The 23,835-nt window shown below is 38.4% G+C and overlaps 3 protein-coding genes and 1 long non-coding RNA gene across 4 annotated transcripts; 3 read left to right on the top strand and 1 right to left on the bottom strand.

The window, feature by feature from the left end:
• The first annotated feature begins 13,041 nt into the window (after nt 1–13,041).
• LOC130591184 (glutathione S-transferase T2-like) lies at nt 13,042–13,929 on the top strand. Its single transcript, XM_057394119.1, has one exon. The coding sequence runs from the start codon at nt 13,042–13,044 to the stop codon at nt 13,927–13,929; it is 888 nt and encodes a 295-aa protein (XP_057250102.1).
• A 686-nt stretch (nt 13,930–14,615) lies between these two features.
• On the top strand, nt 14,616–15,777 carry LOC130591183 (uncharacterized). The gene is made up of 2 exons (XM_057394118.1): nt 14,616–14,854; nt 15,012–15,777. Exons 1-2 carry the CDS (start codon nt 14,616–14,618, stop codon nt 15,676–15,678), a joined length of 906 nt encoding a protein of 301 aa, XP_057250101.1. The 3' UTR covers nt 15,679–15,777.
• A 522-nt stretch (nt 15,778–16,299) lies between these two features.
• Nucleotides 16,300–17,719, top strand: LOC130591282 (uncharacterized). Its single transcript, XM_057394352.1, has one exon. The coding sequence runs from the start codon at nt 16,650–16,652 to the stop codon at nt 17,601–17,603; it is 954 nt and encodes a 317-aa protein (XP_057250335.1). The 5' UTR covers nt 16,300–16,649; the 3' UTR covers nt 17,604–17,719.
• A 712-nt stretch (nt 17,720–18,431) lies between these two features.
• LOC125497029 (uncharacterized) lies at nt 18,432–18,891 on the bottom strand. Its single transcript, XR_007273544.2, has 2 exons — nt 18,821–18,891; nt 18,432–18,740 (listed from the first exon to the last, which is right to left on the bottom strand). It is a non-coding gene; the product is annotated as an uncharacterized LOC125497029 (long non-coding RNA).
• Nucleotides 18,892–23,835: the final 4,944 nt, after the last annotated feature.

Here is a 23,835-nt window from a genome sequence, read left to right as displayed (position 1 = left end):
AATTATGCCTTGTCGATGACGCAACTACTCATACTATGCTTAAAAATAAGAAATATTTCTCTCAGATTATAATTAAAAGGGTATTAGTATGAGTACCATATCGGGTAGTAGACATATTATAGAAGGCTCCAAAAGACCAAATATATTGTTCTCTAGGGGAACGAAATTTGAAATTAATGAAGCATTATATTCTCCTATGTCTCATAGAAATTTATTAATTTTTAAAGATATTTGCAGTAATGCATATCATATTGAGACAATTAGTGAAGGAAATGACGAATTCCTTCAAATCACTAGCATAACCCAAGGCACAAAACTAATATTGGAGAAATTGCCTACATTCTCCACTGGTTTGTACTACACGAAAATTTATACAATTGAAACACATGTTATAGTAAACCAGAAGTTTACGAATAACTTTGTAGTTTGGCATGACCAGTTAGGCCATACTAGTTCAATAATGATGCGAAGAATCATATAAATTTCTTGTGGACATTCACTGAGAAGCCAACATATTATTTCTCACAATTTTTCATGTGCTGCTTGCTCACAGGGCAAATTGATAATTCGCCCATCACCAGTTAAGATAAATTTTGAATCTATCAATTTTCTGAAACGTATACAAAGAGATATATGTGGGCTAATACATCTCCCATGTGGATCATTTCGATGTTTTATGGTTTTAATCAATGCATAGACTAGATGGTCACATGTATCTTTGCTATCAACTCACAACCTGACGTTTGCGATATTACTTGCTTAAATGATCAAATTACGAGCCCATTTTCCAGATACTCTTATCAAGACTATTTGTCTTGACAATGCCGGTGAATTTACTTCTCAAGCATTATTTGATGATTATTGCATGTCCATTGGGATAAATGTTGAACATCCTGTAGCACATGTTCATACACAAAACGGTCATGCAGAGTTATTAATTAAATGGCTTCAAATAATTGCTAAATCATTACTTATGAAGTCTAAACTTCCTATTAATGCTTGGGGACATGCTATATTAAATGCACCAACACTGGTTCACATTAGGCCAACAATTTTCCATAAATTCTCCTCTTCACAATTGTTTTTGGTCAGCAACCAAATATCTCCCATCTTAGAATTTTCGGATGCGCAGTTTATGTTCCAATAGCTCCACCACAACGCTCCAAGATGGGTCCTGAAAGAAGGATGAGAATATATGTTGGATTTGAATCCCCATCAATAATCAAATATCTTGAGCCAACTACAGAGGTTTTATTTATAGCTTGTTTTGCTGATTGTCATTTTAATGAATCAGTTTTCCATCTTTAGGGGGAGAAAACAAACAACTAGAAAAAGAAATTAGTTGTAATGAATTATCACTATCTCATTTTTATTCTCGTACTAGACAATGTGAACTAGTAGTTTAAGAGATAATTCATTTACAAATTAAAGTTTAGTAAATCAATTGCCAGACGCTTTTACTGACCCAAAAAGAGTGACTAAGTCATATATACCAGTTGTAAATGCTCCACTGAAAGTCGAGATCCCTGAAGGACAAAATAAAGTTGCTAATGAGTCTAAAGCATGCTAGAAGCGTGGCAGACCAATCGGTTCCAAAGACAAGAATCCTCGTAAAAGGAAAGGAGCAATAGTTTATGATGGTCAAATTGAGGATTTAACTCATTTTGGAAGATTTCCGGACGAGACTTTAGACATGATTGAAGAAGAAATTCAGGTACCTAAATAATGAAGAGATCTCAATAAATTATATCATGTCTGGAATTATTACATGGAATTGAAATAGAATCATCTTTGATGATGTTTTTGCATGCAATGAAGCATTATATGTTATGAATGATGATGAGGATCATGAACCAAAGTCATCTCAAGAATGCAGAAAAAGAGATGATTAGCCAAAGTGGAAAGTAGCAATTGAAGTTGAATTACATTCTCTTTCGAAAAGAGAAGTATTTGGACGTGTAGCCCATATACCTGAAGGTGTAAAACTAATAGTATATAAATGGGTCTTTGTGCGAAAGCGAAATGAAAAGGGTGAAGTTGTAATATATAAAGCATGATTAGTTGCACAAGAATTCTCACAAAGACCATGTATTGATTATGAAGAGACATACTATCATATGGTGGATGCAACTACTTTTAGATATCTAATTAGTCTAAAGATAAGAGAATCACTTGACTTACGCTTAATGGATATATTCACAAGTTATCTATGAGGTCCACTGGATAATGATATTTATATGAAACTCCAGAAGGATTTAAGTTTCCAAAAGCAACAAGATCAGGTTCTCGAAAACAATACTCAATCAAATTAAATAGATCCCTTCATGGATTGAAACAATATGGACGTATGTGGTATAACCTCCTCAATGAATACTTGTTAAAAGTATATGCTATAAAAATGATCCTATTAGCTCATGCATCTTTATAAAGAGATTTGGATCAGGATTTGTTATAATTGCAATGTATGTTGATGATTTGATATTATTGGAACTCCTGAAGAGATTTCAGTGACGGTGTGCTTAAAGAAGGAATTTGAAATGAAAGACCTTGGAAAAACAAAATTTTGGTTGGGTTACAAATTGAGCACCTAAAGAATGGAATCCTTGAGCATCAAACAACATACACAGAAAATATTCTTAAGAGATTTTCAATGGATAAAGCATATCCTTTAGGTATCCTTATGGTTGTAAGATCACTTAATGTAGAGAAAGATCCTTTCTGCCCTCGAGAAAATAATGAAGAGATCCTTGGTCCTGAAGTACCATACTTAAGTGCTATATGGGCATTGATGTACCTTGCTAGTCATAAAAGACCTGACATATCATTTGTTGTGAATTTGTTAGCAAGGTTTAGTTCATATCCAACCCGAAGGTATTGGAATGGAATTAACCATTTTGTTACCTCCAAGGTACAAAATATATGGGCTTGTTCTTTAATAATCTAGAGAAAGATGATTTGATTGGTTTTGCAGATGCAGGTTACTTGTATGATCCTCATAATATTCAATATCAAACTGGTTATGTTTTCACTTGTGGTAGAGGTGGCCACGGGCTGTGCCGGGAAGGCCCACGTGCCAAGCCCGCGTGCCTCGTGCCACAACGTGCCGTGCCAAAACGGGCTAAGAAATGCTCGTGTCGTGCCGGGCTCGTGCCAAGTTGTAAAATCTAAGGCCCATGCACGACCCGGCCCACGTGCCGTGCCATCGTGCCTTATACAAATTTTAATGTATATATTAAATTTTAACCAAAATAAGCGTGGCAACTTGTGGGCCGACCCGTCGTGCTCGTGCCGGGTTCGTGCCAAACTTTTAGAATGTTGTTCATGCATGGCCCAGGGCCCACCACTCGTGCCGGCGTGCGGTGCCGTGCTCATAGCGTGCTCGTGCTGGGCCGGGCTCAAATCGTGCCGTGCCGTGCCAGCCCTCGTGCCGGCCCGGCCCGTCCCATGGCCAGCTCTATGTGGAGGTATTGCCATCTCTTGGCGTTTTATGAAACAAACGATTACAACTAATTTTTCTAACCATTATGAGATTAGTTATCCATGAGGCTAGTCGTGAATGTATATGGTTAAGGTCTATAATTTAACATATAAGAGAAGATTCACTAGTGGAAAAAAACGGAAGGGTTGCGGTTAAAACAGGCCTAACGGCTGCGTTTTTGGCCAGCAGCCCTTTCCGTAGCAACCCTTCACAATGAAGGGTTGCGTTTTAGGCCCAAAACCGCAGCTCTTCTGGAAGGGCTGCGGTTTTGGGCCTAAAACGCAATCATTCTTTTTACAAAAGGATGCGGTTTTGACCATAACCGCAACCTTTTTGACCGGATTTTTTTTTTTTTGGCAATTTTTTACTCCTAAATATATCAAGAAATTTACAACAAGAAAAATCAAAAAGTGAATCAACAAACAAACAAAACGAAATTATTTATTAACAATCAACAAGGACATCAAATTACAATTTATAGTAAAAAAAAAAGAACGAACGAAATTATATATCAACAAGAAGGAACGAAAATAAAAAACGAATAAGAGTCGAAATTTACAGTAAGAAAAATGAAAGAAAATGAAAAAAAAAATAACGAAAATGAAAAAAACGAATGAAAATGAAAAAACAAACGAAAATGAAAAGCCGTAGCATCCACGAAGCACCGCTGTGGTATCATCGGAGTTTCGCGTCCCATTCGCTTTCTCTCTCCTCTATTCTGGGTGAGTTACCCTCCCCTGCTCGCGTTGTTTCTCTCTTCGTCGCTCCTGCTCTCGCGGCCGCGCGATAAAATTGTTGGTGGTGTTGTTGGTGGTGCTCCTCGACGGGGTCACTAGTATTCTCTCTCTCTCCTCTTTCTGCATTTGTTGATGTTGTTTTTAACATGAAAATCTCAATGAAATCATATAATGTACTCTATCAGTCAGATTGAAAACAAATATCTATCCCTCCTCTCTTACAAATTGATTGTTTCTTTTTTTTTAAGATTAATGATAATATTATGAATCTCAATGAAATCAAACTAATTAATATAAAAAATTAAAAGAAATGGAGAAAAAGAAGAAAAAATATTTAAGAGAAAGATAGATGTGAAGCTTCCAACATGAAAGGAAAACCCACACTTGAGCTTCCCAAACACCAAACTTAAATTTGAAAGAAAATAAAAAAATGGTCCAGAAATGGAAAATTTAACTTAAAAATTTAGCAATTTGTTCTTGAGTTAATATTGCATGAACCTAGTCCACAATAATATTATTGTAGACCAAAGTCATTAATTTAATATAGTGACTTTTTTCTTCTTCTTATAGTAACTTTTCAAAATATTAAGTTAAACTATACCGTTACTATTTATCATAGTGACCGTTCTTTTTTTTTTTTTTAATATAGTCACTATTTCTCATAATAGTTTATCATAATGATATTTTCACTTTGTGATATAGTAATTTTTTTTTTTTCACAAAGTTGAATTTTACAATCTATATGTATTCATCTTATATATCTATTTTTTCTTATAGTGACCATTTATTTTTCATAAATAACATAAATTAGTATTAGGTCCACATAAGTTTTTTATTTTTTCTTCTTATGAAGCTTCACTTTTGAACAAGTTATTTTTAACATGAAAATCTTCCTTGATTCAAAATTGAAGTTTCAAAATTATTGCATTCACAATATACTTGCTTTCAAGAATTTTCTTTTAGCATTTACAACATTTTTTTTAGCCTTCACAACATGCTACAATCTTGTTACTCCACTTCGATTTCGAGCATCAAAATAATAGCATTCTCTACTTAGGGCCTGTTCTATTCGATATAAAACAACTGAACTGAATTGAATTGAACTAAAATGAATTAAATTATAACTAATTAATAATAATGATTATACTTTGAAAATTGAACTAAAAATTAATTGGGCACAACAAGCCCTTATTACTTGCTCCACTTGGACCCATAAACCCATTCACAACTCTCAACTAAATTTGACTGAATTCATATAGTACAACTCAAAATTCAGTAATTAAGTAAACTTTTAGGAAGGACATAAAACTCCCTTGAAAGACAGGAAACCCTCTCTTCTCCCCGAAAGAGAACCCTACCGTCTGGTCGACCTCCGCTCCGGCGGCCACCCTCCTTTGCTGATGGCAGAGGAGATTTCGAATTTCGTTTCTAACCTTCGAATAGATGATGAGGAGGATCAGATTATTGATTTTGATACAATAAATCCTAACGCTGGAAGTTCTGTTTCTTTGCTTTTACTTGGGCGCCTGCTAACTGAACGATCTTTCAATGTTGATGCTTTTAAACGAACAACTACAACAGTATGGGCGCCCAGCAATGGCCTTGTAATTAGGGTTTTGAGCCCTAATCTCTTTGCTTTCCAATTTTTTCATTGGCGAGACATGAGGAAAGTTCTTGACGGTCGCCCATGGTGTTTCGACAATATGTTGGTGTTACTAAAGGAAGCAGATGGAGATGAACCCCCTGACCAGGTAATTCTAAACCAGTCCCCTTTCTGGATTAGGTTAAAAAACTTGCCTTTCAATATGCGGTCTGATGATGTGATTAAGCTTTTGATTGGTAATATGGGGGACATTATTGAGATAGAAGAGGATGTGCTAGGGTTTGGGAGATACCGTCGTGTGAAAGTAATGCTGGATATTTCAAAACCCCTTCGAAGATACAGAAAACTTAGAGATAAAAAGGGTAATGATATTCAAGTTGATTTTGCCTATGAACGTCTCCCGTTTTTCTGTTTGGCGTGTGGTGTCATGGGACATTCAGAGAAAGATTGTCATTCTGTGCCTGAAGAAGATAGATGTGAGAAGTTAGGGTGGCATTTGGGTCTCAAGGCCACTCCTAGGAAGGGTAGGTCAAAGGAGATAGAAGAGGAAAATAAGTATAGAAATTGCAAGAAGGTTCTGTTTGATGCTAGTAGTATGGTGAGGAGTGAGAAAGCTGTGGGTATCCTCTCCCCAGCTCTCACAAAGAATGCTGAAGCTCAGGTGGACTGCATGGCTCCCAAAAGCCAGGAGGCTGCGTGTCTTAATGGTAAGCACGCTTTTAATGCTCCCCTAAATATTTTGAGCATTTCTAGTAAGCCTATTATGAGTGGCCTACAGAAAACTGTCTCTCATTCGGATCACTTTGAAGTGGCCCCCCCCATTACTCCTGCTTTAATGCTCCCTAGAGTTAAAGCTGCTCCTTTATTGTCCAATCCGACTCCCAATGTCGAGCCTCCAGTGGAACATTTGCAGTTGACTGACCCAACTACCGAGGAGCATTACCTGGGCCCACCTGGTTTCAATGCTGTTGACTTTGCTACTATTAATAAAGAGAATGAGCTTTTTGTTTTTGGGAATGTTAAAGATGGGGCAAGTGGTAATGCACGTGGGTGGAAAAGGTTGGCCAGGAGGGGAATGGATGAAAAAGGTGAAGTGGAAGAAATGGACATGGATCCTATGTTTCGTGATGTGAAGAGGTCTATGGAGTTTACTGAGTATGGAGTTGCCGAGTCTGATGGTACTACGAAGCGTGTCTCTCTGCTGGAACTGCCGAGGGTTGGGCAACCCTTGGTCAGTTCGTCAACTCCGCCGATGGAGTAATTTTTATGCCCCTGATATAATGTTTATATCAGAGACAATGATCAGTAAGAATAATGTGGAAGCTTTGAAAGGGTCTTTGGGTTTCCAAAATGCTTTTGGAGTAGCTAGTAGAGGAAGGGGTGGAGGTCTTTGTTTATTTTGGAGAGAGGAAGTTCTGTTTTCTCTTGTCTCTTTTTCTCAACACCATATCTGTGGTGATGTTGAAGATGGGAATAAAAAATGGCGATTTGTCGGTATTTATGGATGGGCAAAGGAGGAGGAAAAACATCACACATGGGAGCTCATTCATTACCTATGTGGAGAAGCCCTTGATCTTCCGATTCTTTTGGGTGGGGATTTCAATGAAATTCTGAGTCATGAGGAAAAAGAGGGTGGGTCTTACAGAGTTCGTCGTGAAATGGGAAATTTTAGAGCTACTCTTGATGCGCTGTCGTTGAAGGATCTGGGCTACGTTGGAGTGTGGTACACCTGGGAACGTGGGCTCTCCTCTGCAACCCGCATTCGTGAACGTCTAGACAGATTTATTAGCTCCCCTTCTTGGACGGATCTCTACCCAAATTCTGCCACTGAGCATACATTGCGTTACAAGTCAGACCACTCTGCTATTGTTCTTAGGCCTGCCCAATATCACAGGCCCAAAGGGAGATCCAAGCGCATTTTCTTTGAGACAGCTTGGCTGCTGGATGAGAGCTGTGAACCAGAAGTTGTTTCAGCGTGGGCTGGCTCGGCTGGGGGTTCTTTACCGGACCGTATTTCCTGTGTGGCCCAATCATTGGTGCGCTGGAGTGGTAGTAAATTTGGGCACATTGGAAAGCAAATAGAAAAAGCCGAAAAAGAGCTCAAATGGGCTCAACAGCAGGTCATTTCGGAGGAGAATTGTAAGTTCAGTGCTGCTTGTGAAAAAAGCTCGATGATCTTCATTCCAAGCATGAGGCTTTTTGGTATTTACGTTCTCGGGTGGCGGAGGTGCGTGATGGGGATCGAAACACTAAATATTTTCACCACAAAGCAACACAGCGGAGAAAGCGGAATTTTGTAAAGGGCCTGTTTGATGATAATGGTCGATGGTTAGAGGATGGAGATGACATTGAAAATATTTTCACCAGCTATTTTCAGACTATTTTCGCCTCTTCTAATCCTTCTGATGTGCAGATTTCTGAGGTTCTATCTTCTATTGATCCTGTGATTACGGAAGCCTTTAATCATACTCTCATGAAGCCTTTTACTAAGGATGAGATTTGGTATGCTCTTCAGCAGATGCATCCATGCAAAGCTCCTGGCCCTGACGGTATGCATGCCATTTTTTATCAACATTTCTGGCATATTGTTGGTGATGATGTGACCACTTTTATTAGAAATATTTTGCATGGCCATTTGTCCCCAGAATGTGTTAATCATACTAATATTGCCTTGATCCCAAAAGTCAAAAATCCTACTAAGGCAGCTGAATTCCGACCCATAGCTTTATGCAATGTCCTTTATAAGCTGGTGTCAAAATGTATTGTTATTCGTCTGAAGGAGTTTCTCCCTAGCATTGTTACTGAAAATCAAAGTGCTTTTGTTCCTGGGAGACTTATTACTGACAATGCCCTCATTGCCCTAGAAGTTTTTCACTCTATGAAACACAGAAACCGTAGTCGTCGTGGTACTATGGCTATGAAGCTTGACATGAGCAAAGCATATGACAGAGTGGAGTGGGGTTTTTTGCGTAAGCTTCTTCTCACTATGGGTTTTGATGGGAGATGGGTGAATCTAATCATGGATTGTGTTACCTCTGTTTCATATTCCTTCGTTATTAATGGAGGAGTGTGTGGCTCTCTTACTCCCACCCGTGGGCTTCGGCAAGGGGATCCTTTATCCCCGTATTTATTCATTTTGATTGCTGATGTGTTTTCCAGAATGATTCAGAGGAAAGTGCAGGAGAAGCAGATTCATGAAGCCAAAGCCAGTCGCAGTGGGCCTGAAATCTCTCATCTTTTCTTTGCAGATGACAGTCTACTCTTTACAAGAGCTTCCCCTCAGGAGTGCACCATTATAGTTGATATCCTCAACACTTATGAAGCAGCATCTGGGCAGAAAATTAACTATGAGAAATCGGAAGTTTCATTTAGTAAAGGAGTTTGCGTCACACGAAGAGAAGAATTGACGAGGATTTTGCAGATGAGACAGGTGGAGAAACATGAGAAATATCTTGGTATCCCCTCCATTTCAGGTCGGTCAAAGCGTGCTATCTTTGATTCTCTCCTGGATAGGATTTGGAAGAAACTCCAAGGATGGAAAGAAAAACTTCTCTCTCGAGCCGGTAAAGAAATTCTTTTGAAGTCTGTGATTCAAGCCATTCCTACTTATCTGATGGGTGTCTACAAAATTCCAGCTGGTATAATACAAAAGATCCATTCGGCTATGGCTAGGTTTTGATGGGGTAGTTCGGATTCTCAGAGAAAGATCCACTGGAAAAGCTGGGATTTTTTGTACACTTTAAAATGCTTTGGTGGTATGGGTTTCAAGGACCTAAGGGTGTTTAATGATGCTTTACTTGGGAGACAAGCTTGGCGATTGATTCGGAGCCCTAACTCTCTCCTTTCCCGTGTTTTGAAGGCAAAATATTTCCCGAATTGTGGATTTCTAGATGCTCCTCTTGGTTCATCTTGTAGTTACTCGTGGAGTAGTATTTGGAGCTCGAAAGCTCTTGTCAAAGAGGGGATGGTATGGCGTGTTGGTAATGGTGCTCAAATCAAGATATGGGAGGACCCATGGGTGGTGGATGAAGAGGGACGTTACCTTACTAGCCCTCGGTGTGATGCCTATCAGATGGTTAGTGATCTTATCGATTATGAGAGGATGGAGTGGAGGGTGGATTTGGTGGACTCAGTATTTAATGAGAGAGATGCCCGTTGCATTCTTGCTACTCCGTTAAGTGCGATTCCTATGGCTGATGATCTTACATGGGCTTTTACAAAGGATGCATGCTACTCAGTTAAAACAGCATACATGCTGGGGAAGGGTGGGATTCTCGACAATTTCCACCAATCATGGATTGATATTTGGGGTTTAGAGGTCAGTCCCAAGGTTCGCCATTTTCTTTGGCGAATGTGCACGCTTACTTTACCGGTTCGTTCCTTGCTGTATCACCGACATTTAACGCATGATTCTATGTGTCCCTGGGGCTGTGGGGAGGTGGAGACTCAAGTCCATGCAATTTTCGACTGCCCTAATGTGCGACAGGTATGGCTGGACAGCGGGTGTGAGGAAATGCGACTTAAATCCCTCGATCTTTCTATGTGTGTCAATGTCCAGAATTGGCGTGTGCTTGAGGGGAAAATTCGTGTTAAGGGAGCTTATCTGGCGTGGTGCTTGTGGAGTGAACGAAATTCTTTGGTCTTTAATAAAAATACTACACCCCACCCTCTGCTTCTGGCTCGCCTCTCACGGTTGGTTGAAGAGCAGGGGCTCTATGTATCGAAGATATATCAGGCCCGAGGATCAAGCAGCCCTGCTTCTCGTCGCTTATGGTCTGCTCCCCCTGACGGTGTGTTAAAGGTTAATGTTGATGCATCCTTAGTTGTTGAGGGCTGGGTAGGTCTAGGTGTTGTGGCTCGTGATTCTAACGGCGATGTCCGGTTTGCTGCTTCTCGTCGAATCCGTGCTCATTGGCCTGTTGTAGTTGCTGAAGCTAAAGGTATCGAAATGGTTGTCCGTCTTTGTGCCCGTTTTGGTCTTTCTGAGGTTATCATTGAGTCTGATTGTCTCACAGTGATAAATCGTCTTTCGAAGGCTTCGCTCTTCCTTGCTGATTTGGATGTCGTTCTTCATAGCATTCTCTCCTCTAGTTTAGTTTTTAAATCCATCTCTTGGTCTCATGTAAAGCGTGATGGGAATTTTGTTGCCCACCATTCAGCTAAATTAATTCCTTTTGGGGTTGAACAAATTTGGGAGAACCACTCTCCTTCGGAAGTGGCTCCTTATATTTTGATGGACAAGTTGTCCCTTGAGTAATGCTATTTTCTCTTTCCCTTTCAAAAAAAAAAAAAAAAAAGTAAACTTTTAGGAATTTGCTTTTTCATCTTTCTCTCTCCTTTATCAATTCAATCAATCACAAACTCATCCTCTTCATTCCTTCATTCATCTCTCTCTCCATGATTTTTTATCAAATGTAATTTGTGAAAATAGCAATTAAGTTAACAATATTTGTGTTTCATATCCTGCTAATTAAAGATGCTGATGGCTGAGCGAGATCTGATGCACAAATTTTGGTTGATCTGATTTACATGCAACAACTAGAATACACATATACTCATATGGGTATGTCTCATATTCTCTCCTTTGTATGCCACTAAACATGCTGTCTAATTATTGACGATATATGTGTTTTATATTCTATTAATTAATTTTATTTGAATCAAAAGCTTATTATTTTACTGGTTTTATTTACCATATATTTCTGATAAATTCTTTTTCACCATATATCCTTTCAACTTTTCAAATACACCATATACCTTCTCTATTTCAAAAAATACACCCACTTACCATTAATGATTGACGACGTTAACGTTTGCTAGTCCTAATTCCCTCTAATCCTAATTTACTAATCTAAACCCTACCCCCTCTCGCCTAATTAACCCTAAATCTTATTTTTTTTAAGAAAAATTTCATTAATGGAAGGCCAAACAACGTCTACAATAAATATTAAAGAAAAAAAAATACAATTAAATAAGTTTACAATATTTTTTCTCCCTAACCCCTATCCTAATGCAACAATTCCTTTTTTTTATATTACTGTTTATTATTTCCCATTTTGATTTTTAATTAGGTAGGATCCGTTTTAATTAATTGGGCTTCTTGGCCATAAAAAAATTAATTGGGCTTCTATTTTGGGCTTGAGAGGGGCGGTTGATTTTCTAATGAAATTTGACACATGTTCCTATTAGAGCACCTCCAATGGGAAAAAAAACCCTCCCCATATGGAGTCTCTCTCCTCAAATGGGGCTCCACATGAGTGGGGTTGGTTCCCCATTTAATGAGGATGCTGAAGTTTTAGAGCACCTCCAATGGGAAAAAAAACCCTCCCCATATGGAGTCTCTCTCCTGAAATGGGGCTCCACATGAGTGGGGTTGGTTCCCCATTTAATGAGGATGCTGAAGTTTTAGGGGAGGTGCGCAAATGAAGAACAAATGGGGAGCTTACACCTGGCGGCAGAGAGAGAGAAAAAAAAGGACCAGCTGGCCCAGCCAGCCTGACGCGCGGCAGAGAGAGAAAAAAAGAAGGGGAGAGCTGGCGTGGGATAGCCTGACGCGCGCCCAAAGGCCCAATCAGAAGCTGCCAAATGTCACCTTCCCCTTTAAAAGCAACGATTATTTTTTAAAATAGCCGTTGCATGATTTTGCCATTTTAAAAATAATCTGCTAATTAAAAATAAATAAAATTATACCAACGTTCATATTTTTTAATTGTCTATAAATAGAGATCAATTTTGCCATATTTTAGATACATTCAAATTTCTCTACCTTTTCCAATCTTTAATTTCTCTAATTTTTCTCATCTTAATTATATATTTTATTCCTCTACTCTTTAAATACTTCCAAACAAATTATCCATAATTATGAATCCTAATAATTCTAATTATGGAAATAGGCCTCAAAGAACCCCAAATTATCAATTTAATCTCAACCACCCACAAAATCCAAATTTCCCACAAAATTCTAACTCCCCACAAAATTCTAATTTCCAATGTAATCCAAATTTCCAACAAAATTCAAATTCCCCACAAAATCCAAATTTCCATCAAAATTTCGAACAAAACCCAAATCGTCAAAATACTAATATTGCTTTTGATCCAAATATGCTCAATAACCCTCAAATCCAAGCCTTATTCCAAGCATTTGTACTCCAAAGTCAACAACCTTCTAATTTCGAAACCCGCCCCATACTCCGGTGAATCTCTCATCTCCAATGTCTCAATATATGGATCAAAATCCTACAACTCCAGGGGGAGACGGGAGCAATAACCGAATACCGATTGGAGATTATTACCAAACTCAACAACTCGGAGACGATGATGATGCTTATGATGATGATGATGAAGATGAAGCGGACCAAGGTGGAAAAGGTAAAAATAAGATACTAAAAGAAAGGTGGGGACATGATGAGGATATAGCATTGGTCTCCGGATACCTTAATTGTGGTGGTGATCCATTAGTGGGAACAGATCAGTCAAAGGCAAAGCTTTGGAAAGAAATCAAGCGCATCTACGATGTTGAAGTGGTAAAAAAACCATCACTCATCCACCCAAGGACCATGAAGTCAATTAAAGCGCATTGGAGAACCATCAACCGACTCGTGACTTTGTGGGTATCGCAACTCGGTGAAGCCGAGCGAATGAAATCAAGTGGAATGGCTATTACGGATGTAGAGGCTAAAGCTCATGAACTATACCAACAAAAACAAAATAATAAAGCTTTCAAATTGTACCATTGTTGGATGGGAATGAGACACCTTTCAAGATGGCAACCCGGATACGATTCAACTGTTGTGAGTCAATCAAGTTCAAAAAGGTCAAGTGATGAAGTTGTATCAGTTCTCCCGGATGGTGCGAAGAAGGCTAAGGCACAAAGAAAGATGAAAGGAGTAGCTACAAGTTTAGATGATTTCAACAACACTTTAAGTGAAATGCAAGGTGAACGAATTACAATAAGGAAAAATATAGAAGAAATGATGGATTACCAAAAGCAGCGAGATGAAAAGAAAATGAGGTTCAAGATGTATCAATTGTTGATGACCAAACCATCTCTTGATGCGGTTGAGTTCGAATACTATGAGAAGCTAAGAAGAAGAGTTTATGAAGTAGTTTAGTTATAAGGTTGTTTTATTTAGTATCCTTAATTCTTTCGTAATTCTAGTATTTACTATCCTAGTTTGTATTGTTTTAATATTTTTATCTATTGAAAATCTTATCTTCTGAAAAGTGGATTACAATCTTATCTATTGAGAATCTTATCTTCTGAAAAGTGGATTACAATCTTATCTTTTGAAATTTTTTTTTTTTGGGATTGTGTAGTCCTTTCTTATCTTCAGAGATTGCACTCTTATCATCAAATGTCTATAAAAGATGAATTGGTTGAATGATAACATCACACCATAACACCATCCTTCTTTCTACAAAAAATATCATTCTTCTTCCTTCAAACCACTTCATTCTTCTTCTCTTCTTGCAACAAAAGGAAACATGAACTTGGATTACAATTCTTCAAGTTCAAGTGATGACCAGTTTGATGATATGGTCAATAACATGATTTTATACAACGCGTATCTTGAAGAACAAGAAGACTACGTAATTCAACAAGCTGTTCAAACAATTGTCGCTCCAATCATAGAAGCCACTCAAAGAACATCTCCCAAAAAAAAAAATTATTATTCCAAGAGACCGTGCTGATGCAAATCAAAGGTTAATGAACGATTACTTTGTTGATCGTCCTCTATATACCGAAGACATGTTCCGACGCAGATTTCGTATGCGTCGTCCTCTTTTCTTTCGAATTATGAACGCAGTCGCTGCGAAAGACAAATTTTTTCAACAACTACCAGACGCAACTGGGAAGCTAGGTGCCTCCACTCATCAGAAATGCACAGCAGCATTGAGGTGTCTAGCATATGGATCAGCATCTGACGCAGTCGACGAGTACATCAAAATTGCTGAATCAACAGCAAAGGAGTGCCTTGTGCACTTTGTGCAAGGAATTCGAAAAGTTTTTACGACCGAGTACTTAAGGAGCCTACAGTAACCGACTTGCAACGCCTCTTACGTGACGGGGAAAGGCGGGGTTTTCCTGGAATGATGGGCAGCATAGATTGCATGCATTGGCAATGGAAAAATTGCCCACGAGCATGGAAAGGGTTGTATCAAGGTAGGTCCAAATCTGCAACGGTAATTCTAGAAGCGTGGCCTCCGGAGACTTGTGGATATGGCATGCATTTTTCGGAACACCGGGAACTTGCAATGATATCAATGTATTGGCACGCTCTCCGGTGTTTGATGATCTTTATCAAGGAAGAGCTCCTGAGGTCACATTTAATGTGAATGGTAATACCTATAATAGGGGATATTACCTAACAGATGGGATCTACCCTAAATGGGCAGTGTTCATGCCAGCAATTCGACTCCCACTATCTCCCGTCGATGAGTTGTTCACCAAACGTCAAGAATCAGTTCGGAAAGACGTCGAACGTGCGTTTGGGGTTTTACAAGCACGCTTTGCAATAATACAAAGGCCATCACTCATTTGGGATGAACACTTAATGTGGGAAATAATGCTGGCGTGTATCATTCTTCACAATATGATTGTCGAGGATGAACGGGATACATATCTAAATTATCAAGACGCATCAGACTTCGAGCAAGAAAATGCCTCGATTGCTAGTACTTCGTCTAGCCATAGGCTTGAAACATTCTCTGTTCAACCTGGTCGCTACAATGATATAGGGATGCAACAATATTTGCAAAATAGAGCTGATGCGTGGGATAGAGATGTTCACAACTCCTTACAAAAGGACTTGGCTCAACACATTTGGCACAATTGTCGCCAATCAACCAATGATGAGTGAATTATTGTTTGTAATATTAAGTGTAGCCATTGTTGTAAGAAATCTCAATTAAGTAGCTTAATTAAAAGATGAGCATAAATTAACGATTTATCGTTTTAATAGCGTGATTACCAATTTACATAGCGTAATTAGCAACTACCGAATTTAATTAGTGTGTCAATTATTTATTGATTAATTATGAAATTAATGAGGATAATTACGATTTTTTTATTTAATTACTAAGAAAAATCATGTTAAATATGGAATATATAATCAATAGATAAAATATTGGTGGGGTATGGGAAAGTAGGAGAGAGAAAAGGTGGTGGGGTATAGGAAATAAGAGAGAGAAGATAAATGGGGAGGTAGATGAGTGGAGGTATGTGTTTCAAATTTGAGTAAGGTAAAATGGGGAGGTAGTGGAAAATGAGGTGGACAAATAAGGTGAGGAGAGAGAAAAAATGGGGTGCCCCATGAATGGAGGTGCTCTTACTACTTTTACTCGGAACAAGTCCCCAATCTAAACAGTTGTACACTTGTACAGTTGTACTTGGGTTAAGAGTTCCGAATCCTACTTCGGATTTTCCTAAGTAAGCTTACACAAACCATCCGCTATAGTTTACCAAAAAAAAAAACCATCCGCTATAAATACTAAATTTCTGTTTCACTTTCGTTACTCCTTATCCCTTGCACAAAACTCATAGCGTCATTATATCAGATCAACTTAAAAAATTCCCCAAAAAAACCTCCATCTCTTTCATAATCATCTGTTCTGTGTGACTGTGTGGTATGGCAGATCTGAGTAATCTTCCTATCGGAATTCCTAGAAAAATTGCACTTTATCTGATTCACCTACTACTTCATACCGCCGATTTTACAACCTCTCCACACGCAAGTTTATTAAGATAGATATACCCCGAGTCAAGGAACATCATGACGACGACGACCACCGCAGGTTTTTCTTTTCAAAAGGATGGATCGTTACTGTCACTATGAAACAAGCTCTCATCACCTTTTTTGATCCTTTCACTGCTACTCTCATCAAACCACCAAGTATCCCCATCCTTTCTTTTGTCGGAGGTGACTCATGGGATGACGAATGTTATTTATATTATTTTGAGAAATTTATATTCTCTAATGGTGCTTGGCCATCTTCCTCATCGTCTGATCTTCAAGTTGCCATGATCTACGATTTATATAAATATATCGCCTTCTGGAGACCAGGCCAACAACAATGGATTAAGCCTAATATGGATATTGATGTTCGTCAGATCGAGGATGTCTGTTTTTTCAAAGGAGAATTTTATTCCATTGATATATATTCACGAGTTATAGCCTTCGGAAGTGAGTTGCCAAAACGACCACCTCGGATTATTGCAGATTTAAAATCTCAAGGTCTTGTACCGTGTGCTCATCGGTACTACATAGTGGCCTTCGACCAAAATGAAAGCACATTGTTGATAGTACATAAAGACGTATACGAGTTGCCTGACGTGTATAATACGAATAATAATAATGCCGCTTGGAATTGGACTGAATCGTTCCATTTAATTGAGCTTAATGTTGAGGTGCCTGACGTGTATAATACGAATAATAATAATGCCGCTCGGAATTGGACTGAATCGTTCCAGTTAATTGAGCTTAATGTCGATGATGGCAAAGCCAAACTTATTCACAATCTTGGAAATCGAGCTTTATTTGTAGGTTACAATTCTACTTTCTTTGTTGACTCACTTTCGGATCAATGTAAACGCGGTTGTAGACCTAATTCTATCTATTTTACTGATGATAACTACGAGAAGTATTACACTCTTGGAGGGGGAAAAGATATAGGCATATTTTGCTTGAGAGAAGGCAAAAGGATTGAACAACCACTATATGAAGGTGGTCCTTCTCAGTGTAGCTATGTGGCTCCACCTACATGGGTGGAGCTCCCTCATTACTAGATTTTGTTTTTATGTTTTAGATTTGTAATTGTCGGATGGAACTACTATAGGAACAATCAATTATATTGTGTTTTATCTATTTTCAAGACTATTATTACTGCAAAGTTGCAAGGCAATGCAATCTCATTCAACTTTGAACACTTGGAACTATATATATGCATGCCTTTTGTAGAATCTCTTCGATCCTTTGTGAAAATTAATCCTTGTTTTTAATTTTTGAATAAGAATCATGAGAAAATCCATTACGACGAGAATGAGTCATGCATAAATATTCTTTTTCCAATGCCTCAATGGAAATGAAATTCTGACCCTTAAAAAGAACACTTTTGATTGCTAGGAGTAGACTATGGGATTATTACGTCCTTTCCTCCAATGATAGATTTGTATAAATGTCCTTTTTTTCATACTAAAGCATAATAAATTTGGATTTATATTTTGTATGAAATGAATCTTCCAATGTTACACTTTTCTAAGGCTTCTCTGCCAGCAAGAGCTTAATCCTATCTGTAAATTTTTTGCTAAATTAAGGATGCATAATTTTGGTAATTTCTCATCTGCTTATTAATTAAATTTTCCATTCTCACATCGTTTTACAATTGACCTCAACAATTTCAGATCCCTGTGCTGGAAGCTGCTGAAGCAATGCAAATCCTATCTGTAAGTTGAGAATGGCTACCAGTGTTTCTCTGTTCTATTCATGCTTTAGCATCTGACTTTGAGCTCTTTGTTATGCAGAATGGAATTGCTAATAGAGCCGTTGGAGAGACCCGTTAGCATCTTCCCTCTATTACTATCAAGTCTTTAACATCCACTGTATCAGTACATAAGTAGATAATAAATCTTGATGCTTCTATTTTTCAATTTTGGTATATATAGAGATGAACGTTTCTAGTAGCAGAAGTCACTGCGTCTACATATTTACAGTTCAACAGGCAACTCCTGTTGATAAAAGGAACGATTTTGATCCTATTGTTCAATTTTAATGCTTGCATAGATTGCAGATCTGAGATCAGTTTACAGAACCAAACAGGGAAACTGATTCTTGTGGACTTGGCTGGCTGTGAGAAAGTGGGAAAAACTGGAGCAGAAGGACGACTTCTTGACGAGGCCAAGACTATTAATAAGTCCCTTTCTTCCCTGTGGAATGTTGTAAATGCATTAACATGTATCCCACAGAGCAAGTTAACGCACATCCCTTATGTTGATTCTAAGCTTACTCCAATACTACAAGATGCATTGGTTAGATTTTCTTCCTCCATCCTGGTGTATTTCAATTGTCAATTGTTATCATTCTTTAAGTTTCATGTTTCATATTGCAGGGAGGTAGCTGCCGGATGGCATTGCTGTGCTGTTGTTCACCAAGCCCTTCAAATGCATCTGACACTCTATCCACCCTTCACTTTGGTGCAAGGCTGCTAGTCTACACAATAGGACAGTCGTATCTTTATGAATTCTATAGTCTAGATTGTTTCTTTTGTTCACTCATATGTAGCAATAAATAAACCGGATTACATGCAAATCAGTAATGAGATCTCCCACTCTTCACTTTTGAAATACAGAAAAAATTTACATAATACTTGAAAGGCATGGATTGAGCTAATAATACTCTAAAAACATATGAGCTAGACCCTCTCTTGAGTATGAATTTAATTTTCTTATATGTTGCAAATTTTACAAAAGAATTTCCTCATAAAGATTTGTGACCTTTTGTCTCCAATTGTATCAGGGCACAACACATAAAAGCGGCACCTTCTGTCATCCCATCTGAAGATAAAATCAGCAAGACACAAGAATCTACTATTCAGAAGAAAGATTTGGAATGCGAGAGAATCTTGGACAAGGTAAGCTTACTCGTTTCTTTACTATATTGGCTTGTAAATGCTCAATTATGTTTTGCTGAGGATTGTGTTACTTCTTGTTTAGCTGAAAGACAGAATGGGTACTGAGGAAGTGGAGTTGCTTGAAGAGCTGCTAATACTAGAGGGAATTATGCTCTACCCGGCTCCAACTGAAGACTTGAAATTGGATTATGACAATGTCAAATCAAAAATTATCTCATCCTTGCAGAAAGCTTTAGAAGAGCTTGCTTCCACAGCCGATGAGGTAATAATGTCTCATATCTTTTTCTTTTCTTATTTTCCTGCATTTTATTTTGGAATTTGACTGCAAGTGAACTGAACTTTCTTATACCCAAAATTCTTTCTAGTAAGCTGAACTTGACTGCAAATACAATTTAAAGAAGCCACATAATAAGACACATCTTCTCACTCTCCAATTCTGTGTAATCCTAACACAAGCTTGCAATTGGATTCCCCCAAAAAAGTTCCGAGTCAAGCACTTTGCCTAGTCTATCTTGCAAGTCAAGTACGTAATATTTTTTTCATTTATTCTGCTACTGAAATATTCTTTCGTGCACTTTGTTAAAACTGCTATTTAGGTTTCATGTTCTTCCTCGAATACCATTTCAGTTCAGATAATGCTAAAATTCAAGTGTCCGACCTGATATTAAAAGAAAGAATAAGCACTAATACTGTGACAGAAAGAAACTTTTGCTGACTTACAGAATGTGCTTATATCAAAGCAGAGAACCATAAAATGAAGCAGTGATGAGGTGTCCTGATAGCCTCCTAAACCACCTGATGAAATCTGACAATCCCCTCTCTGACAATATGTCAAAAGCACCAGCTGTACTAAAGTCTGCCATTAGTCTAGATTTTGGCTTCACAAAGATCTTAAATATGGACAGTCTTCTCTCACATCCAAGAAGAACTAGTAGCAAGTAGTAAATCACACATTCATACAAATAGTCTCTAGGGAGCATTTTTGACCCAATTAAAATTGATGATAGATATATAAATGTAAGTAATTTATCAGTGTATAGAATTCTTATTTATATACAATCAAATACGACGCAAAAATAGTTCCAACTAACTAATGACATTGAAAATTTTGGGCCTAGCTACAACTTTAGTTGAGGGCTAATAAGAAATACCCATGTTAAAATTATAACTACAAAAAGTTCTAATAAGTTTGGACTGATTCAAATAGGTTCAGTTTACTGTTAAGAAGTTCAGAAAAATTAAGTTTACACCTAATATGTTTATGTCTAATTAGTGCTTTACACCATCTACAAATTTTCCAAGGCCATCATATTGTCCTTTTGCTTGGAATGGGTTGCGCCATCTCTCTACTTATATGACTGCAGATCAGTTGACATTGGAGAAAAGAAAGGATCCTTTCCTTTCGTATAGATATCAATCAACTGTCTGGAGTACTTTGTAGCAAGTTCCCTGCAATCATCACGATCATGATCTTGTAGTTCATCCACCGACTTCTTCATTTTGCCACTTGGATCCCCGTCTGTCAGAAATTTGGCCAGAGTACTCACCCTGGAAGCAGAGCACATGTATCAAACAAAACAATACTTAATCCATCTGAACTTCTATTCAAAATATGTTCAATTTATATTTTCAAAATATTGACTTTTTATAAGTTGGACTAATAAATAGTTGGACACAATATTACATAGGTAGACAGGGATAGAACTAAATTGTATGAAGACTGGAGATTACATCATATGAGGAAAATCATGATTCATAAGGAAAAGTATTGCGTGTTGATTAGTTTGGGTAAAAACAGAACTACTTCCAGAAAGTATCCTCCTTTGCCCAACTGGTTAGGACTTTTTGATGTGATTCAATCACTTGGTTCTAAAGATTGACTAGTTCATGGAGCCAAAAATCAAAAGTCAGACTCCAAAATGTTTTCAAGTAGCTCAATTAGTTTAGCAATAAGAAAAAATAACAAGTGGATTGACGACCAATGCAACAACAAGATAATAACAAGCATTAGGGGTATTTACGAACCATTCTTCCATATCAAGAAACTTGAGCAATATCATCCATACACTCACAGGTCAGAAGTATTGCATGCTTAACTAAAATTCACCCTCAGTTATTTAGGATTCAAGAAAAGTGAAAGATGTATATATCGAACATGTTACCTCTCAAAATCACACTCCTTCAATCCTTCGCTTGCTTTCCTTCGCTTGCTGAAGAGGATCCAGACTCTTTTCCGTGCAATGCACTTTTCGCACAAAAATCAAAGTCCTGCCTAAAAGAACCAATCATATCAGCAACAAGAACATTTTTTTCCTGCTTCTCTTGTCGATCATTATCGTGCAATGTATTGTGCTCAATACAATCGAAAGACCAACGAAATTTATTCCCGCAAATCTTGCACTGATGTTGGAAACCTCTATGTTTGGTTGCATTATGATATTGAAAATCTTTCATTGTGTAAAAGGGCTTCTTGCATGCGATACATACAACAATGGGTTCCATGAGTACCTGTGAACATCTATAATTCATCAATTGTCTAACAAGACCATATTCCCCAATTCAATTTATTCAAGAACCCTAATTTACAAAAACTCCCAAATTCATAAAAATTAACCCACTGAAGCATAGAAATGGTATTGCAAATTAAACTAATATAATAACTTGTTGAGATATTCTAGGCATGATTTGTTATGATTTGTTTTCCTTAACTTGTATTCCTATCTTTTTGTATGTGCCTCCCTATTAATATACAGGGAGATTGTTTCACGTTAATAACACATGTCAAAATCTTCTTCCTTCTTCTACATTCTCTACCCCTCACCCGCCTCTCTCTCTTGGGCCTTCTTCTGCTGCCCCTTCACCACCCACTGACGCGGTCCACACTTCTCCCCCTCTGATCCGGTTTCTCCTTCTTCTCCGCCTACGGCCTTGGGTCGTGGGCTTCGTGACAAAATACCCTCCACTCGCCTTCGTGACTACGTCACCCATGCCAACAGTGCTCCCGGTATAAGTTCGTCATCTCCTTCTCTCCCTTCCTCTCATCTTTCAGGTACTCCTTATCCCTTGACTCACTATGTAAATTGTGACAATTATTCTGTAAATTACCGGGAGTTTCTTGCAGCTCTTATTTCTGAACAGGAACCACGTTCTTTCAAAGAGGCTATGAAACATGACGGCTGGCTGGCCTCCATGCAACAGGAGATCCAGGCTCTTGAGGACAATGGCACTTGGACTCTTGAGCCCCTTCCCCCGGGAAAACATGCTTTGGGTAGTTAGTGGGTTTATTGCATCAAATATCATTCCGATGGACGTATTGAACGTCTCAAGTCTCGGTTGGTTGTCTTTGGAAATCATCAGCAGACGGGCATTGATTATACCGAGACTTTTGCTCCAGGGGCCAAGATGACTACAGTTCGGGATTTCCTTACTATTGCTGCTTCCGAAAATTGGGAGCTTCACCAGATGGATGTACATAATGCTTTTTTACATGGGGATCTTGATGAGGAGGTTTACATGACACTTCCTCCTGGCTTTGCTCGTTCTGATCCTAATCTTGTCTGTCGCTTGCGTAAATCTTTATATGAGTTAAAATAGGCTCCCCGGTGTTGGTTTGCGAAATTGGTCACGGCTTTGAAAAGGTATGGGTTCTTGCAATCATACTCTGATTACTCTTTGTTCACCATTACTCGTGGCTCCATTCAGATCAATGTGTTGGTTTACGTTGATGATCTTATTAGTTCTGGGAATGATTCCGCTGCATTATCTCTGTTCAAAGCATATCTCAGCGATTGTTTTAAAATGAAGGACTTGAGCTCTAAAATATTTTTTGGGCATTGAGGTTGCTAGAAGCTCGTCTGGGCTCTTTCTTTGTCAACGCAAGTATACTCTTGATATCATTTCTGAGGTTGGTTTGCTGGCGCAAAGCCGTGTGGTTTTCCTATGGAGCAAAATCATCGTCTCGCATATGATGAGGGTCCCATGTTTGATGACCCTTAGCGCTATCATCGTCTTGTTGGTCGTCTCATCTATCTGGGCGTTACTTGTCCTGATCTCGCCTATTCTGTGCACATCCTGTCTCAGTTTCTTCAGGCTCCTCATGTGGCTCACTGGAGGCCGCGGTTCGTATTGTGCGCTATCTAAAGGGTACCCCTGGGCAGGGTATCCTTCTTCATGATGATAACGATCTTTCTCTACAAGGTTGGTGTGATTCTGATTGGGCTGCCTGCCCTATTACGCGACGCTCATTGTCTGGCTGGCTTGTCTTCCTGGGTGGTTCCCCTATTTCCTGGAAAACTAAGAAACAACACACTATTTCTTTGTCTTCTGCTGAGGCCGAGTATCGGTCCATGATGGCTATTACTTGTGAGCTTAAGTGGCTCAAGGGGCTTCTT

The sequence above is a fragment of the Beta vulgaris genome, chromosome 4 (assembly GCF_026745355.1).
Source record: "Beta vulgaris subsp. vulgaris cultivar EL10 chromosome 4, EL10.2, whole genome shotgun sequence".
Taxonomy (NCBI): Eukaryota; Viridiplantae; Streptophyta; class Magnoliopsida; order Caryophyllales; family Amaranthaceae; genus Beta; species Beta vulgaris.
This window is presented reverse-complemented; position numbering and strand designations above follow the sequence as displayed.

Coding starts and splice junctions, on each gene's coding strand:
- LOC130591184 (XM_057394119.1), top strand. CDS start 13,042: ATGGATCAAAATCCTACAACTCCAGGGGGAGACGGGAGCAATAACCGA.
- LOC130591183 (XM_057394118.1), top strand. CDS start 14,616: ATGAACGCAGTCGCTGCGAAAGACAAATTTTTTCAACAACTACCAGAC. Junction 14,855..15,011: donor GAGTACTTAAGGAGCCTACA/GTAACCGACTTG, acceptor CGGTAATTCTAG/AAGCGTGGCCTCCGGAGACT.
- LOC130591282 (XM_057394352.1), top strand. CDS start 16,650: ATGAAACAAGCTCTCATCACCTTTTTTGATCCTTTCACTGCTACTCTC.